Consider the following 18,584-nt stretch of genomic DNA (forward strand, 5'->3'; position numbering starts at 1 on the left):
TTACAGATAATACAGGAAGTCGTCCAGGTTGATGTTTGGATCCTGGTGGATGCTCTCGCCCACCAAGAAGGCCAGTTTGTGAGCGTACTGGCAAGGTGCAGGCACTCGCACAATTCCCTTAGAAGACAAAAACGAAGCACGTAAAAACCAAAACTTGACCTGAGCATCAAAAACCAAACTCACACAAGCGGCTGTTGCCTCTGTTACTGTATGAAGCCACAACAGCATCACAGATTCTTTTTCATTTTAGAAATAAATCTTGTTTTACTTTAATGCAGAGAAAAAACTTGTGGAACCTACTTTCCTGCCTGTGATTTGTTATGGTATGGCTATAAATGATATGGACAAAAGTATTGGGACACCTGTTTATTCATCGCTTCTTCTGAAATCAAGGGTATTTAACAGAGTTGATCCTGCTTTTGTTGGAGTAACTGTCTCTACTGTCCAGGGAAGAAGGCAACTCATCTCAAAAGTACTAGATGGAGCTCCACTGACCATCATTCCCACTGCTTCACAGCTCAATGCTGTACCCCTCTAGCCCATGTCTGGCATTAGGCAGCATGGTGCCAATGGGGTCATGATTATCTATCTATTCTATTTGAAATTATTCTTTAGAGGGACTAGACAAGCTGTGTGTGTTTATTTACACATGTGTATCAGCAATGGTTGTGACTTAAAGAAGCTGAATACATACATTTGGACATATAGTGTATTTTAAAACAGCACGGGTGTTTTCTATTATCTATACAGTGATACTGGTTGAACCTCCAGATTACCACTGTGCTGTTCTTTGTTTTAGCTCAGGTAGTTAACAGCTACACTCTTCCAGGTGGTTGCCTTTGAATGTGCTACAGGTTTTTCTCATTGTACACCTTGGACACACAGTAAATACACTTATACCTACTAAAAGTGCATCGTAAAGAATGTGGTGAATGAGACACGGCTCAGAGTCGAATGAGCTGTTTTGTATAATATGCTGTAGGTGTTAAATTTGATGTTGTATATGTCGTGTTTTAATATGCTGTGAGTCTGTATGGATTATTTAATCTTCCTGGTAAAATAAAGGAAAAATAAAAAATAAATGAAGGCTGTTACCTGCCAGTTGTAGTACATGTGGCAGAGCTTGTAGGTGAGTCTCTGCATGTGGTCTGGTTTGAGACCACTATTGTCGAACACCACGTTGTAATGGGTGGGAGAGACGCTGCCAGAGTGCACTGCTTGACTCACGATGAAGAAGTCATACCTGATGGAGCAGAGATTACACCTCAAAAATACAATGCACACTTTCAGTCAACACCATCAACCATAACTTTAACACCACCTGCCTAATATTGAGTAGGTCCCCCTTGTGCCGCCACAACAGATCTAAGTATTTGAGGCACAAACTCCACAAGACTTCTAAAGGTGTTCTGTGGTATCACTGGATATTCAATGCACATAATGTGCATCTGGCAACTGTGTTTCTGACAATTTCATGACCAAAATGTAGACACAGTATTTAAATCGCAGTGTCGATATGTTTAAATATGTTAAACAACACATGGGTTTTCATTGGGCGTCCTAATTTTTTCACATGACTCTCAGCCAAATTCACTGCAGGGTAAGAACAGGCTGTGGCGTAACGGTTCGTACAAATCACATTATATGTGAAACTGTGACAGTAAATGACTCCCTCTCTGAACACACCACTCGGGACGGGTGACCTCAGTGTCGATGACTGTCCCAGGTGGAGGGTTGGCCAGTTTGCCGTCGATGCGAGCAAAGAACCTGGAGGCGATTCGCTTCTTCACCACCACCACTGTCAGTTTGGGCCTTCAGACGACAAAAAAAGTAGAGGTGAAGGAGTGGTACTATCAAACCGAAGAGAGACAGCTGAGATGTGCCTCACCTGTACTCCACGCCAAGCGAGTTGATGGACTGCTGGATCTGAGGCACTTCATAGTTGACCACACTCTGCAGCATGCCGTCCCCCACTCCGTCTCGGTACACGATAACACGTGAAGGCAGGCAGTTGTTGTGCTTCAGGTAGGCCTTCAAAGCAGCTGCGGACAAATGAGAATTATTAATTACAACTGAAATGGCCAATCATTAATAAACTCTCTCCCTCTCTTTTTATATGTATATATGTCCACATGTTTGTGGACACCCCTTCTAATGAATGCTCCTTTAAGCTGCACCCATTGCTGAACCAGCAGTACATATATGCAGCTTGTCTAGTCCCGGGAGAGACTATTCTACTGCCAATAGAATAGGACTATCTGGAGCAGATAAACATGAACCTAATGCCAGGTGTGGGCTAGTGGAACTGTGTTCTCTACAACGACGGTTGATGCTCCATTCAATACGTCTGGGATGAGATTGGGAATTGGGGATAAGTTGGGGTGGTGATCATCCAACATCCTGACCTTACTAACGCCATCCTATCACTAAATGCAATCAAATTCACACAGCAATGCTCCAAATCTAGCAGAAATTCTTTTATAACAGTTTTGCAACAACTAATGTTGTAAACTATAACAACTGGCTGCAAAATGCCACTGTTTTTGGTCCCACCTTGCAGTGAGACTTTGAGGGCGTCAATGATCTCCTGCCGTTTATTTTGGAGAACACATTTAGAGAACCATCTAGAACAAAAACATAAAATCTCACCATCGTTGTGCACAAGGTGACAAACAGAAGTCAATGGTTAGGAAGCAGATAGCAGTAATTCGATCAATTACCTTGACATGCCCTTATTGAGACTAGCCACGAGGGCAGCAATGGATCTCCTGCCTGCAACAGTGTCGTGGTAGCAGTCAATACCCACCACCATCAGACCAGTGAGCTGGAGAGAGGTGACACACACGGTGTGGAGTTAACGATATGAACAAACAACCTAAATTACAAGAGCTACAGGACAGAAGCACAGAAATACATATAACAGGCTTCTGGGCCTAATCTGTAAAAGCGTTTAACATGTACAGTATACGGGATGCAGGAGAATGACTGGCAACCTTTGTAATGATGACAGGCTAACATCTGAGGGCCTTACTGGAATCTCAATGCTCCACAGCTCTCCTCCCATCTTGCAGTTCATCTGCAGGGCGATCTTCGTGGCCACAGTCATGAGGGTCTGAGGTCTGCTGAGGGTGCGAGACAGCACACACTGACTGGGAGTCGGGCAGTCCACACACAGGTACTTCTTTACACAGTCGTACTTGTCCTTACGGTTGGAGGACAGGATTACAACAACCTAAACGACCAAAATAGAGATATTTAGTTAAGTTGAGCGTCATCATTTTAAGTGTCTCTGCTTGACCAATCACAGTTCCAGATCACCCACCATCTCAGTCTTAGGTCCCACATTCTGCTGCAGAGCCCTTAACAGAGCCTCCTGCCGATCATCATACTCTATCCTGCTCAAAGTAAACCATCAGAAATCGTTAGCACAGACACAGCACAGAGAGAGCAGAGCTCCACAGTGATGTGCATTAGAACGCTGACTCACATGACTGCTCTCTGCATGCGGATCCCCAGTGGTCCAGCTACTTTGTTAAGGGTCTGGAGCAAAGACTGAGCAACATCGCTGTTACGACGAGTGTAAAACATCAGCCAGGACTCCAGAGGCATGCTTCTGATCAGAGGAAGCCCCTTCATCTCTTTAGACCAGTCTGCAGCAAACCTGTTGTATTCAAACTGTGCACAGACACATCAGTTTGTAAAATGCATATTAGGGCCACCAAATATGAGATTTTGTCACAGATAAGATTTTCGTTTGAGATACATAAGACTCTGGTCTTTAACTGTCCCGTTTCAGTGAGCCTCTGCCCACTGCAGCCTCAGCTTTCAGTTCTTGGCTGTAGTTTTAAATGGTCAAAAATTAAACTCCAACACTCCAATACTTTTAGTTGAACAGTACTTTACTGATATTACTAAAAGTTGCCAGCTCTAAATGGTCCAAATATGATGGTCATAAACCAGCATGAGGTTACAAAGGCTTAACAAATCATACGTATTGCAATGATGGGGCAAAAAATTAATTTAATTCATAATGTGTTTGTTGGTTTCTGTAAATTAGCCTTTATTTTTGATTGGTTCTCTTCACAGAAATTCTTTTTTATGTTAAGCCACAGCTGGTTATTGCCATGAGGTAATACATTTATTTTTTAACCCTGATGGTGTTTAGGGTTCAAAAACACCAGTTCAGTCTGCTGCACTGCAGCAAATTATAGTTGCTGTAAATATGACGTCAGCAATCGCCATCCAATGACACTGTATGGAGAGTATTTCCTCAGAATACTCTTCTGTTTGGGTCTTTACACTTCTTCATTCATCTTGTAGCTGCCATCCTCTTCCGATTTTACCTTCAATTTGTCCAAGTATAATTGTAATTATAATTTTTCATATATTCACTACATTACAGAATAAGCCTGTATATAAACACCTATATATACACACACACAGGTGTTTTACTGGCAGCATTTCAGGTCAGCTGATAATAGTGGCCAAACAATATATCATTTAGGCTCTGGTGAGCTGATATGTGAGTGGAGTCCCCTCACCGTCCTGGATCCCTGTATGATCCTTTCAGCAGGAAGAACTCTTCCATTCAGACTCAGCAGCTTGTTCTCAAAGCTCAGACCCCACATGCTGAGCTCATTCTGAGCCTCTGTGTTTCTAAGACCGACAGAGAGAGGTGTGCAAATGACTGAATGTGCTAGTGAGAAAATTCAGACTTATTATAAGATACACAAACTGCTGCACTGAACATATAGTGAAGCAATCTGCCCATTACTTGCTGATGTTTGTGAAGAATCTGTTGAGGCGAGCCTCTCTCTGTTCTGGGGTCAGTCTGGTGTAAGAAGACAAGTCCTTCATCACAGTGAAATCGTTGCGCATCTTCTCCGTCAGACCTGAATACGTTTAAAGGAGAGATGTTACACAGCTGTTTGAAGCGCAGGTTAGAACTTGGATGAAACCCTGCTGTGTTTTCTGAAGGGTCCTGATTGGTAATATCTGCCATAGATGATAGCCTCTTTCGTAGGTCACTGTAATACTGAACAGCTACCATGGTTTAATCATGTTGTTCTGAGCTGGAGAAGACATAGATAAACAGGCAGTACCTGAAAATATTAAAACTGTGTGAAGGTAAGAGGCGAGACTGTCTGGTGTGTACAATTGGTTTTATCAAATTCAATGACCTTGACTTTCCCCAGGCTTGGAGAACACAGCCTGGCTAGTGGCCCCCAGGTATTTAGAGTTTGAGACACCTGGTTTAAGACTTTAAGACTATAAGGGTCTGCAGGAGCACTGTAAATGTGAAACCTACCTCATTCAGCATCTCATCTGGATGGGATTGCTACTCTGAAAACAGCTAGCTAAGCATGGTTTCTAAGTTCTAGGTGGAAATGCCATTGGACCAGTCAGTCCTCTCATTGGACAAGAGGCTTTAGTCTTACCTGTGAGGTAGCAGAACTCTGGGATGAGTAAGGCAGGACCTGGTGGGGGTGCTCCAGCAGGGCCCATCCTTTTAACCTGACTAACCAACAAAACCTGCTTCCCATCCATTATGTCCAGACCATATTGCTGCAATGCCAAACAGATTGAGATCCATGTTAACCAGAGAAATGAGTCTCAAACAACAGACAGCCAATATAACGTTTCTACCGTCTTGTAGTAATCCTTGAAGGAGATGTCCGTGTCTCCTCTCTTGAAGGTGTTGTTGGGGGTGTGGTCCCAGGCAATGTCATCAATCCTGTATGTCTTGTTGTTGTACCTTTAAAACATAACAGCCCAGGATAGATCGATATGAATGTAGGCCATCACTAACAAACAGCATGGAAATGTATGAGGTTTCCTACTTGGTGAGGACGATCAGGCCCACCAGCTCCTTGGTACAGGCATTAGGGAAATGATGGTCTCCACACTGTTTTCTCAGGCTATACATGAAGTCAAGAACGGTCTCACTTCGCAGAACTTTGTGGCTCACATCAGTACACAGCATGATGCTGGACTCATACTGCAAAATGTTGGTCACAAAACCAGGCCAGATGGTGAGCCTGCGCAGGAAGGACAGAAATGGAGCATATATCAGGTTGAGTGCTTGTTTCCAAGTAAAATAAGAAATAGCAATAAACGAATGAACCTAGGTCATAGGGAATTTGCACAAGTGAGCCACGAGTCGTGTGAAATTATTTGGTTTGAAAGCAAACCAGTTATGATGAGCCCCTGATAATGGGTGCGGCCTGTATTGGGGACATGAGTGATAACGCCTTGATGCAGCACCTGTGCTGGGGGATAGTGAGGGGTTCATCAGGGTTGTAGTAGTTGCGGCCAACCTGCTGCATGTTTAGCATCCTCAGAATCCTGCAAAACACAAGTGGTTAAAGGGTGACTGAATGGTGCCTCGCTCAGAGGGTCCATAAATAATGTGGGTTAATCTGATAAGAAGATGAAAGAATTTCTATGCTAAGCTCTTGGAGTATATTTTATTACTACATATGTATTGTTTATTAAAAGTTCTCAAAAAGCAATTTTGCTGTATTGTATGTCCAATTGAAGCCCACTGGAGATCATTTTTACTCTTTATTTAGTAAAATATGCATTTCACAAAAATCCTGAAACTGGAAGAAATACAATTACAATTAAATATTTTTTTCACTCCTGCATCTGCATTCGTACCTTCGGAAAAGGATACCATAGAACTGCAGGCACACAGGAGAGGAAGGAGGCAGCTCATTGGTCAGAGTCACCGTAATCTGGACTCTTTCTCCATGTCTGGTTTCACTACACAGCACCGTTTCCTACAGAGACAAACACGTCCACCAGCAGGTTCAATACAAAGGTATCATTTCAGCTCTACACAGATTAGATAAGTTCTGTACGACAGTCTTGTATGCAAGTTTACCGCGTTATGGAGTCGGTGAGGGAGAAAGAGTAGGGCTCCATCAAAAGTGCGTGCTTTGCCCAGCGTCTCATCGTGCTGGAAGAGGAGAGCGGACCGCAGGCGGCGAGACTCCATGGGTGGCTTAAAGTCCACGTGGTACTGATACAAAGCCCACTGAGGTCGCGACAGCAAGCGCATGAAGTTCGCCCTGAGCTCAATTGGACTGCCTGACACTCCTGCCAAGTAACAAAGAGGCAGATGTAATAATCAGTAAGTCATTTATGTCAGTACTAAAACTAGTGTCTGTGCTGAAACCCATTGTTATCCCATTTTGGTGATGTTAAAGTAAGTCAGTATGTGGAATTGCAGCTTTCTGTGTACTGTGTTTTTTTATCACTGTATAAAAGAATTTCCATTTTATGTCCTCCTTTATTATTGGATGTACTGTGGCAGTTTGCATGACTGTGAGGAGGTTGAGTAAAAAGTAGGGTCAATTAAGTGTGAGTTATATTCCGATGCATATGATTAAATATGATTTTTGACGTCAAAATAAACTTGAAGAGAAATCAGACATTTTTTTGCTGACTTTATATTTAGTGCTTGTTCAGGATTTTGTCTGAGTGTGACTGTTTATTCTGGATATGTGAAACAGGCCTCTATACCATAAGTACTGACCTGTCTTGGACTCTCTGACATGCTCCATGAGCTGGCGAGTGTTGACTCCAACATCTTGAAAGTCTCGTCTGCGTCCTCCTTTCTCTTTAATTTCCATCTGCTGGATGCCTTCAGAAATCTGGAGGACATCTGGAAGAACCAAGAAAATATGACATAAACAGAAGGGGTCAATACAATGCCACGATCACTGCATTCAAAGGTGGGCAGTTATGTACTAACTTCAAATATTTATATATATATATGTTTATATATAACTCATACTAAATAAGACAAACACAAGCCTGGTAAATGCTTACTAGCTCCAGTAGCTTCTGGAGGGGTTGCCTGCTTTCCTGGTCCCTCTATATCTCCCTCAACTGGAGGCTTCGCAGTATCACGAGGTGCAGCCTGCAGGAATAAACACTCATTAACTAACTAGACCATTAGCTGAAGAAAAAAAGGGCCTGTACAGAGCTGATTTCAAGATATCAGTTCATTAATTCTGCTTGAGGGTGCCAGCCATTCCAGCTCTTGAGAGCTTTCTGTTTTATTTCTTTAGACGTTAAATGGGTTCGGACATAAACAAATACAACTCAACCTTTTTAAAAGGTAGAAAAACATGGTATTTTCTTGCAATACTATATTTTCTATCTTTAAAAGAATGCATAGGTAATCTAATTTATGATTCTAATGACATTTACACCATTTACACCTTCTTTTAAAAATATAATATGGGAATATTAGAACATTAGCCTATAAGTGACTTGCAGAGAATGTCTGAGAAAATGCAAACTGTGTGTGGCAACAGGAAATAAATGCTGAAGTAAAATCAACCTTAAGATTTTAAAGAGTAAATGTAAAGGACTTAGCTCTTTTATTTGGTAAAAAAAAAGTAGAGCAAAAATAGATGTTATTATTTTGTTCTTAACGTAACCAGCAGAAGGTGCAGTTCTGCACTTTCCGCTCAACACAGGCTAGTTTCCCTACTCTCCCTACTTTAGTGCCCTATATTGGAAGGGCATGAAATTCTTTATTATTCTTTTATTATTATGATCTATTATTATATTATATATTATTATATTATATCATATTATATATAGTATAGGAGTTCTCGTAACGCTTAGTCAGCCTGCTGGTAACGCCACTATCAGAGGAGGGTCGCCATGCAAGTGTTGAAATGGCGTGAAAGTCTGTCCTTTTCTTTTTAATGTTTAGGGCACTTTCCCCTCAACCAAAATCTGTATAAACCCCTGTACTCCCTATCTAGTGCTCTCTCTATGTCGTGTCACTTTCCCATTAAAAAAGGGACACTAAATATTATAAAGAAAGCATTTTGGGATTTGTACGAACTTAGTGTGAGCTCTGTAGTTCACATTGTAGCTAGAGAGCTGTTTGAGATTTACCTCAGTATGGATTTTATAGAGCCACCAAAGAGTCAAAGTAGACAAATTATATATTTAGAGATATTTAGATAATTGATTTATTACATCCGTCCCTCAGTTTAACAATCCAGTCTCTTAATCTGTTCACTCAATGTAATAAATCATCCCTTTAGTTTTATAAATTGTTCCCTCAGTTTTACTGAATTAATTATTATATATAGCTATATTTATATATATATATTTTTATAGCTATATTCCCTAGGCATTAATGAGCTAGCTAATATTAGCTCAGAAGCTAATTCCTCACTAGATTGCTAGCTGCCACCCTTAGCAGTACACATAGTGCAAACTATCTAGAATACTTACAAACCATTTTGACCAAAATGATGCATTAATACTGAACAAATCTTTAAAAAGAAAAAACAAATGTTACAAATTATCACAGCTAGCGTAGCTACATTTTACCATCGCTTGTGAACGGCTAAGATCACCCTGCCGTCGCTCCCTTCCTCTCGATCTTGCTCGTCCTGTCATTTTCAACACTAAAGGGTTTAAAGATGCACATAAATGTTAATTTAAGGTTTCTAGTTAGCTAGTAAATAACAAAACACTTCCAATAGTTTTATAAATCATTATCTAACCACCTACAGCTCAGCTGGCTAGCTAACTACAGCTAGCATTTAGCCAACCAGCTAATTCTCAGCTAACTTATTTTCTTCTTAGTCAGTCTCACAAATATTACAAATATTAACACCAACTATTTTACCTTGTCTTAAACCAAAAATATTAGCTAGCTATCTAACTGTACTGAGGTAGCTAAGTTAGCTAGCGCTAGCTAATGCGCTTCAGCTCAAACGGGTTGCCAAGTATGACTCCCCTCAATCCCTCCCCTCAATCCCTCTGCCAGGCATTCCCCTTGTAAGGATCAATCCTCATCCTCTTTTGGGAATAAAGGTGCTGTTTATGTCTCCTCTATCTGCTGGGAATTGTCTAGAGCCCCTAAAATGACATAAAATAATACATTGAGGCTACAGGATAATATTCCTAGCCCATACATTTCTAGTAGCCACAAGATAATCTAATATGATATAAGTTTCATGTGGCCACAACATAAAATATTGAGTAATCAATATATATATATATTAATATATTAAGGACATAAATAAAGTGCCCACTGGCCACAAGATAACACATTCAAGCTACTACTAATACTACTAATATAATGAGACCTCAAAATAATACATTGGGGTCACAAATTAAGTTTCTAGTGGCCACAAGATAATACATGGAGGACATGAGAAAATATATGGAGGGCACAAACTAGGTTTAATTACGTTTCTAAAAGTCACAAAAAATACATCACAATCACAAATTTAATTGATTATTTATTGAGACCACAAATTAAATTTCTAGTGGCCACAAGATCAAATATTAAAGCTACTACATAATATAATGAGACCTCGAAATAATACATTGTGGGGTCACCAATAAAGTTTCTTGTGGTCACAAAAAAAAATTGAAATCACATTTTTTGGATGTGAAGGCCACAAGATAATTTATTGCGGCCACAAATTACACTTCTAGTGGCCACAAGATAAAATATTAAAGCTACTACATAATATAATGAGACCTTGAAATAATACATTGGGGTCACAATTTAAGTTTTGAGTGGCCATGAGATAATCAATGGAGGGCATAAGAAAATATATTGAGGGCACAGACTAGGTTTAATTAGTCACAAAATAATATATTGAAATTTCAATGTCCACAAGATAATTTATTGGGGCAACAAGATATATTATCTTGTGGCCACTAGAAAATTAATTTGTGGCCTCAAGATAATATATTGAGGCCATAAAAATATGTATTAAGGCCACAAAATAATAATAACAATAAGATAATGTATTATCTTGACTTATTAAATTAAATAATTTTGGTTTGTGACTTCAATGCATTTTGTGAGCATGTCTTTTAATTATTTTGTGGGCGTGTCTTAGATAAAAAATAAAAATCCAGGCTTATGTTATTATTTTGAGGTGTTGAGGGTGGGTCGGTGTTGGGGAGTGTAAATGAGGGCACGGTTAGGCTCATGTGTTCAGACGGGCTGCAGGGCTGCAGGGCTGCAGCCAGTGAGCGCGAGGAAGGGCAGCCGGGAGGACGCATCTGCGCTGCCTCTCACGTCGATGGAGAAGAGCAAACTCCAGCCAAATCCACTTCCACAACTACTTTGCTGAGGAAAACCACTTTTATTACTTTATTAGAGCCATTAGAGCCGCTTTCAGCTGTTTGTTTCCCACTTCGGCGGCTGGTGTTGGAGATGGGCTTCACTCCCTATGCAAGTGAACGGGCGCCTCCTGCCAGCACCAGATAGCCGTAGCTAACCCCGTCTACTGAGCTCAGCTTCTCGAAAGGAGGCTGTAATGAGGGACCGGCTGGCTGATCTGCAGGCGGTGAGTGGAGCTGGTAACTTCTCAGCGCTTAGAAACCTGGAGTTAGTGGTTTAAGAGCGGTTTCATTAAAACCCGCTAGCCAGAGATGCTAAGCTGGCCGTGTTTAGGTGCCGCGGAGTGGCGCAGGGTTTACGCAGCGCAGGTTCGCTTACCTGTGCGTGGTTTCTAGGAGAAGCGTATGCGTGTTTAATGAGCAGCACGAACTGCGCGAAGTCCTGAAAAAACCACCAGCACACCTTCTAGCTCTGGCTGTGAGACACTTAGTCCTTTATTACATAAAGTTTTTTATAACAGTTTAGACATTACTGATAACATGCACTAAATGTCCAGATGTTTGTGGACACCCTTTCTATTAAATGCATTCAGCTTCTTTAAGTTACACCTATTCCCTGACTGGTCCCTGTGGAGAAGCACTGCCAGTAGTATAGGGCTCAATCAGGGGTTTGTAGGGGTCCTGGAAAACCTGGAAAGTCATGGAAAATAAGCATGAACAGTCCTTAAAAAATAACAAAATTGAAAAATGTACTTAAAAGTAATTGAAAATATTGTAATGAGTCTGTTGTCATTTTATATAATAATAATATAAAAATGAAACAAACATTTTTGGTTCTATAATTAATTTTTTTGGTGCTTGAAAAGTCTTGAAGTCCTTGAATCTGCTTTGTTGGGAGCATCGCTCCATCTAATCTTTTTGAGATAACCTGGGGAGTTGAGAATGAGGTGGGTGGTGATCATCGCCCAACATCCTGACCTCACTAACGCTCTTGTCGCTGAATGCAATCAAATCCCCACAGCTATGATGCTCCACAATCTAGTAGAAAGCCTTCTTTCACGTGCAGAGACAGTTACTCCAACAAAAGCAGGGCTAGCTCTTTTTAATACCCTTGATTTCAGAAGAAACAGTGAACGAGCAGGTGTCCCAATACTTTTGTCCATATACTGGTAAAGATTTTTTGCCTTTAAAGCATCTAAACACAAATATAATTCCTAAATGGTGATGGGAGTCCCGCGCTGAACACTCTCTCTACCAGTTAAGATGCTCTGGGGAAACTGGGCCCTGAGCAGTTGCTTTGGGAGATGGTACAGAGTGAAAATGTGGACCATCTGTTGGACCCTGAGGACTGGGCTGGGAGGCGTTGTCTTGTCAGAGTGCTGGGCCTAATAACACACTGCTGTTGTCGCTGTTACATTTAATGGGCTGGGCAATGTGTTGTCTATTAGGGGCGCATGGTAGTGTCAGAGTCTTTTTGATATCAGAACAACAGCTTATTAGATAAGGCTGAGATTCCAAAATCATTATTTAATAACATAATTTGGTCACATTTATGACAGATTCAGATTCTGAGGTTCTGAGTGATACTTTTCTGTGTAATTTTGGCTTGAAGCAGAATTGCAAAGGGTTTAATTAGCAACGGACTGATTGAAAAGCACCAACAGGAAGATTTAGCAGATTATGGGGAGGCGGTGCACTGTTCTACTGTGCAGCGATGCCTTAATGCTAGAGACTCACTAGAAGCCTTTTTTGAGGGAGAATGGGTAAGAATCCATCAAATAAGTGTTAAAAGACTGTCTGGAATGCTGTAATTTGGCCAAAGGGGCATGCACAGTTGGGGCCTACACCATTGGGGCGTGCACAGTTGGGGCGTATGCACTATTGGGGCGTATGCACTATTGGGGCGTATGCACTATTGGGCTATGCACTATTGGGCTATGCACTATTGGGCTATGCACTATTGGGCTATGCACTATTGGGCTATGCACTATTGAGGTGTATTGCAGATATTTCAGCACTAAGGAGCAGCACTCAGAAAGGATGGCATCTTCTCAACTTCCATCAGTGCAGATGTAAACAGGTTGATATTGTGATAAATTTGCTAAATACTTTTACATTTTTTGATCATTTCATCAGTATCAACCAGCCCTGTACTTTGTGCTAGTTCCTGTTCTCAAATACAAAGACCTCTTCAATACAGAGGCCTCTAAAATCTAAAATATGAAGCAGATGTGTATTTGGGAACACCCTGGAGCCCCATCTGAATGTGTTTTCTGTTGATGGCTGTTTGTCATTTCCGTAAACATGAACAAATGTGTTCCATATTTTATGATCTAATGGACTAATGACTGATTCATCACTTACTGCTCTGCTTTAGGGAAGGGCCAGTGATGAGGAGGATGGCATCGTCACTGTGTCTGTGGACAGAGGAGGCTTCATGGAGGACTTTTTCAGGAAGGTTTGTGGCCAACCACTTCACACCAAATTATCTGCAGTTTGCCCTTTCATTTTTTTGCAGTGTCAGGATAGAACAGGTTGAATCTCCGTTTTTGCCATTGTTCACTTTTTGACATGTAAATTGATGTAAATCCGGCAGTTGTTATTTACACTGTATTTAGCATTTCATGATGAATGGACCAATAGAAATGCTTCTGTAAAGCTGACATTTTTGGAGATACAAGGCTTTTTAAATATGTTACAAAAGACAATGGTTTAATGAATCATATTAAAATCCCAATCTTGATTCATTTCAAGGAATCAAGAAAAGTGTCCAAAAAAACCCACGGTCACCATAAATTAGATTTTCACAGTCTCTGTAGTCTGTATTTGATATGTACAATTGAATTGAATGTCCGTATCCAACCCTACATGTTAGTGAAGTCTGTGCTGTGCTGTGTTTCAGGTGGAGGAGGTCAGGGGTGTCATTGATAAAATCTCCTCCCAGGTGAATGAAGTGAAGAAGAAACACAGCATGATCCTCTCAGCACCCAACCCTGATGAAAGTGGGTAATCCCTCCATCACAAAACACACAGTACACACCAAACACAGATTGTTGGGGCCTCACAGTTATTATTCAGTTTGTTGATGATTCTTGACAGTGGTGGAATAAGGTCGCTATAAACAATACACCAAGCAGCCTGTTCTAGCCAAAACAGAATGAATCATTTATTAAAGATTATTATTGAACATTAATAAGGGTGTAGCGGTATGTGTATTTGTACTGAATATTAGGGTAAATACAGTAATTTCACAAGCACGCCTGCCTCCCTGAAACCATGGTGTTGTGGGACCTGTAGTGGATTTAGTAGTATCTCTATGGTAATTGTATCTTTTTTGCCAGCACCTTCGCGGCCTTGCTGTTGCAGGTAAAGAGAGAGAGAGACATAGACATGCTGTTTATTCTTCATCTCTCATTTTCCCCCAAATTCTTATATTATATATCCTTATATATTCTTATTTAGCATCTTATGCTGCAAGACCTCTCAGCACTGGGGTCTTAGGTTCAAGTCCTCATCTGGGTGGAGTGTCCGTGTTCTCCCTGTGTCCATGTGGGTTTCTGATTTCCTCCCACAGTCCAAAAACATGGCTACTTTGAAACTGCTGTGTGTGTGTGTGTGTGTGTGTGTGTGTGTGTGTGTGTGTGTGTGTGTGTGTGTGTGTGTGTGTGTGTGTGTGTTTGGAAGTATGTGTGTATGGAGAGTGCGTGTGAATGAGTGAACATGCCCGGATATATATGCTATATGAGCATAACTTTCATGAAATATATAGGAAAACCCTTTGAACATCCTAATGTTTACACTGTATTAACTGCCTCAGGGGGGCGCTATGCAGCACTTGAAGGAAAAGAAACCTGGGTTAGCCTGCTGGAGATGGCGAACCGCGAGGTCCACGCCGCGCTGTTACACCCCTAACCATTATACCAGTGTTACTTCTGACCTCCCTCCAAATGTGATTGGCTCAGAGCTCTTTTAAGTATCACTCCACCTTGTTGGCCTGTAATCAAGCAACAACTATCAGCCATTATATACTAATAAGAAAGAAACTCCCTTAAGTAAGTTAAAAGTCAGTTCACAGTTAGTGAGGCTGTCTACATGATGGACACCTCGCTTGTGTTTTCTGAAGCCTCACATGCTTTCAAATTGCTCCATCTCAACAAAAAAAGTAATGTTTAATAAATATAAGACAACACACAGTTCTGATATCTTTAGCTACAAATGCTGTTACCTGCTATTAGCTGATGGGCCCGGAGTCTGTTTGTTTATGTTTTAATGGCAGCACTTCCTCCTATATTATCATGTGCATTATCACATTATTAATATAATGGATTCTAATGGATTCAGCGTTCCAGTATGTGTGGAGTTGATGTGTAATAATGCATCGCTGCATTTTCAGACCCCTATAGTACAGCACTGTGCTGCCTGCCCTGGCACAGTAACCTTTCATATGAGTCAGTGTAAGAAGTGCGAGCTTCCTGAGAAAGGAGACCTGAGAAACGAGGCACTTCGCGGTTGCTTTTGTCCATTGTTTGAACACACACGTTGTGTTCGGTCCGGTGCTGAGCCGAACTGCAGCTGCAGAACCTCCTGAAGTGATTGATTACATGGAGAACATCTGTTTGATGATGAATACGGCTCTTTGTGTTTTACTGGTGTCGTGCTGGGTTTGCACACAGCACTGTACTTTATAGTAAATGCACAGTAGCTCAAGCCATTGTTTTAAATGCACACACACACATGGTATATGGTTGGTGCTCTAAAAATAATCGTTTCTTGCTCTTGAATAGAGAGCTACAGCAGGAAACCACACATCACTCAGAACACACACACACACACACTACTAGGCACTCCAGGAAACATGTAGGAAACCTCTCCCTTCCCCTTCCAAATACATTAATTTTAAACACTGTAGTACATCCAAACACACTATATGGACAAAAGTATTGGGACACCTGCTCATTCATTGTTTCTTAAAAAGAGTTTATCCAAAAAACTCGTTGGCGTAACTGTCTCCACTGTCTAGAGACCACCCCCACCTCATCCCCAACTCCCCAGCTCATCCCAAAAGTGCTGGATGGAACATCAACCATCATTACAGAGAACACGGTCCTTCCACTGCTCTACAGCTCAATGCTGGCAGGCTTCGTACCCATCTCTAGCCCACTCCTAGCATTAGGCAGCATGATGCCAATAGGCTCATGTTTATCTAGTTCAGAGAGTCCTATTCTATTGGCAGTACTTCTCTACAGGGACTAGACAGTCTGTACTATGCATGCCGTTATTAAAAATGGATAAATGGTAAATAACAGGGTTGTAAAACTGTATCTGAGTTTTTTGTTTTTCTTGTTACCCCAGCTAAAGTCACATAGTTAGTATTTATCATCAAAAAACATAAATTATTTTTTTAATGCACTGATTAGGTCAGTTGAAGATTTTAAAAACACTAATGGGCCAGAATGCCAATGCAAAAAGTACCAGTATCATTAAACAGACTCCTGCTGTTTATTAGTTTCCTACTGTAAGATTTGCAGGGAAGTTCAGTTTTATGATTGTAATTGTGACCTCACTAATCAATACAGTATCTCCATTTCCTTCAATTACACACTCTCTCTCTCTCTCTCTCTCTCTCTCTCTCTCTCTCTCTCTCTCTCTCTCTCTCTCTCTCTCTCTTTCTCTCTCTCTCTCTCTCTCTCTCTCTCTCTCTCTCTCTTTCTCTCTCTCTCACACACAACTGACATCAATTCACTCGCAGCACAAATAGCACCTCTTAGCAGCTTGCTTGATCTTTGTAGGAAGAGGATGAAGGCAATTGAATTACATTAATGTTGATGGGCTTTGTCTGAAACTGTAGCCGGTATGTCGGAGTGATGTTGTCCAACAGGGTGGAATTCTTCCTCATAATTGTCTGCTGATGCTCTACATACCTTAGTACTCCACATAGGAAGTGATTAGTTTGCCATTGATCCATACTGTATCTCGGATGTCACACATTAATCGAAATATCCATTTGTCGAACCATTAAAAATCACATAACTGCCCCTCTATAAAGGTATGAAGGGTAAACCCAGTAAGGTACATATATCAGCACTGTCAGCACAAAGCTTTGCGTTTTCAAAACGGGAAAAACTTCACTTCAATTGAAGTCAATGTAAAAAGATTGTATTTATTTAATATTAAGTCATGTTGGAGCATTTCTATTGGTCCACCAGTCAGGAATTTGGACACAGTCTAAAGAACAACTGCCAGATTCACATTAGTGAGTCGCAAAAATAAGATAAAATAGTAAAAAGTGGTGCTACAAGGTTTTTTGTGTGACACTGACAGTATATTGTCTTAGTCCAGGACCTTAGTCCACAGATTTGAGGTTACCGTATGGTTTTAGATGCTCAGAACAAATGATTGACTGTTATAAGACTTTAGTTTCCCTTTAGTTATGGATTGGTGATTATGGGCTACATTCATAAAACCAGTTCATTCAGGTGTAACCAGTAGGAATGTCCCAAATCCAATCCAGTGGATCACGATCGGGGCAGATCCAGGCATATTTTAATGGATCATGTATTGTCTATGAACCGGGTATTCACTGCATGACAAACTGAAACCCCCTTTGAAGCTTGTATTGGTCTCTTGAGTCCATTGCAAAACAACAAGCGCCGTGGTGAGGTTTTGGGCCGCCATGTGAGCCGCGCCTGTCCAGAAACGCAGTGTGGCGTTTCGCTGCACGTTCTGGTAGAAAATATTTCATCAGTCCAACAGCCTTGTTTTACCATACCTTATTCAACTGTAGCTGTAAATGCTGTTAAACTTTCCCCCAGTCCAACTGGACTTGGTTTTAAGGTCACACTCCACAGCTTAAAGCAGGACAAGAGTCCATTAACATGAACAAGCCACAGTGTCGACTTTGTTTAAAATCTGTGGTTTAATTTAATTTAATTAATTTAATTAATTTATTATTAATTTATTTACAATATTTAAACATTTTTATTTTCTAGTTGTGATGTCTGAATATTTGTAATTATCAGATGTTCGTTGCTCTTTAGAAGAGTGTAATTGCATCATTATGCTAATGTATTACCATTTATATCTATAATATATGACAATATTGTGTATCGCAATTATTTCTGGGGCAATACATTGTCAAAAAAAAAAAAATCGGATGGGGTCTACCACCTGTCCCTCGTAAACCAGAGGCTCGGACACCAGATCTCTGTAAAGTTGTGTAGTCACTGCACCCATTGTGATAAAAAATGCGATATAAATAAATGTGCTTTTTTAAAAATTTGTTTATTTATTATAATATTTATTGATTGTGATCATGTGACCATGACCGACCCAAACATCTGGGTTGACAGCACTAGAAACTCGCTCAAACTGAGAGATTTATCACTGAGGAGACGTGCTGGAAATATCCCCAGACGTCCTGCTGGCAAACGCATCCAGCTCAGATCTACCCTGCTATGGAC

General features: G+C 40.8%; 2 protein-coding genes across 2 annotated transcripts in view; one reads left to right on the plus strand and one right to left on the minus strand.

The window, feature by feature from the left end:
• Nucleotides 1–18,584, minus strand: part of LOC140557837 (piwi-like protein 1) — a 24,224-nt gene continuing 5,640 nt past the window's right edge. Inside the window, exons 2-21 of the mRNA XM_072682630.1 lie at nt 9,367–9,443; nt 7,837–7,927; nt 7,541–7,669; nt 6,887–7,101; nt 6,661–6,782; nt 6,265–6,345; nt 5,841–6,038; nt 5,647–5,755; nt 5,439–5,565; nt 4,775–4,892; nt 4,542–4,656; nt 3,488–3,675; nt 3,323–3,395; nt 3,032–3,232; nt 2,721–2,824; nt 2,554–2,624; nt 1,889–2,042; nt 1,687–1,812; nt 1,096–1,243; nt 1–117 (exon numbers count right to left, since the gene is read on the minus strand). Of these exons, the coding sequence (XP_072538731.1) occupies nt 1–117; nt 1,096–1,243; nt 1,687–1,812; nt 1,889–2,042; nt 2,554–2,624; nt 2,721–2,824; nt 3,032–3,232; nt 3,323–3,395; nt 3,488–3,675; nt 4,542–4,656; nt 4,775–4,892; nt 5,439–5,565; nt 5,647–5,755; nt 5,841–6,038; nt 6,265–6,345; nt 6,661–6,782; nt 6,887–7,101; nt 7,541–7,669; nt 7,837–7,927; nt 9,367–9,435 (2,556 nt within the window). The 5' untranslated portion in view covers nt 9,436–9,443. The remainder of the gene's footprint in view (nt 118–1,095; nt 1,244–1,686; nt 1,813–1,888; nt 2,043–2,553; nt 2,625–2,720; nt 2,825–3,031; nt 3,233–3,322; nt 3,396–3,487; nt 3,676–4,541; nt 4,657–4,774; nt 4,893–5,438; nt 5,566–5,646; nt 5,756–5,840; nt 6,039–6,264; nt 6,346–6,660; nt 6,783–6,886; nt 7,102–7,540; nt 7,670–7,836; nt 7,928–9,366; nt 9,444–18,584) is intronic.
• stx2b (syntaxin 2b) overlaps nt 11,046–18,584 on the plus strand; it is an 18,904-nt gene continuing 11,365 nt past the window's right edge. The window contains exons 1-3 of the mRNA XM_072682483.1: nt 11,046–11,351; nt 13,502–13,582; nt 14,027–14,126. Coding sequence (XP_072538584.1) covers nt 11,322–11,351; nt 13,502–13,582; nt 14,027–14,126 — 211 coding nt within the window. The 5' untranslated portion in view covers nt 11,046–11,321. The remainder of the gene's footprint in view (nt 11,352–13,501; nt 13,583–14,026; nt 14,127–18,584) is intronic.

The sequence above is a fragment of the Salminus brasiliensis genome, chromosome 6, assembly GCF_030463535.1.
Source record: "Salminus brasiliensis chromosome 6, fSalBra1.hap2, whole genome shotgun sequence".
Lineage (NCBI taxonomy): Eukaryota > Metazoa > Chordata > Actinopteri > Characiformes > Bryconidae > Salminus > Salminus brasiliensis.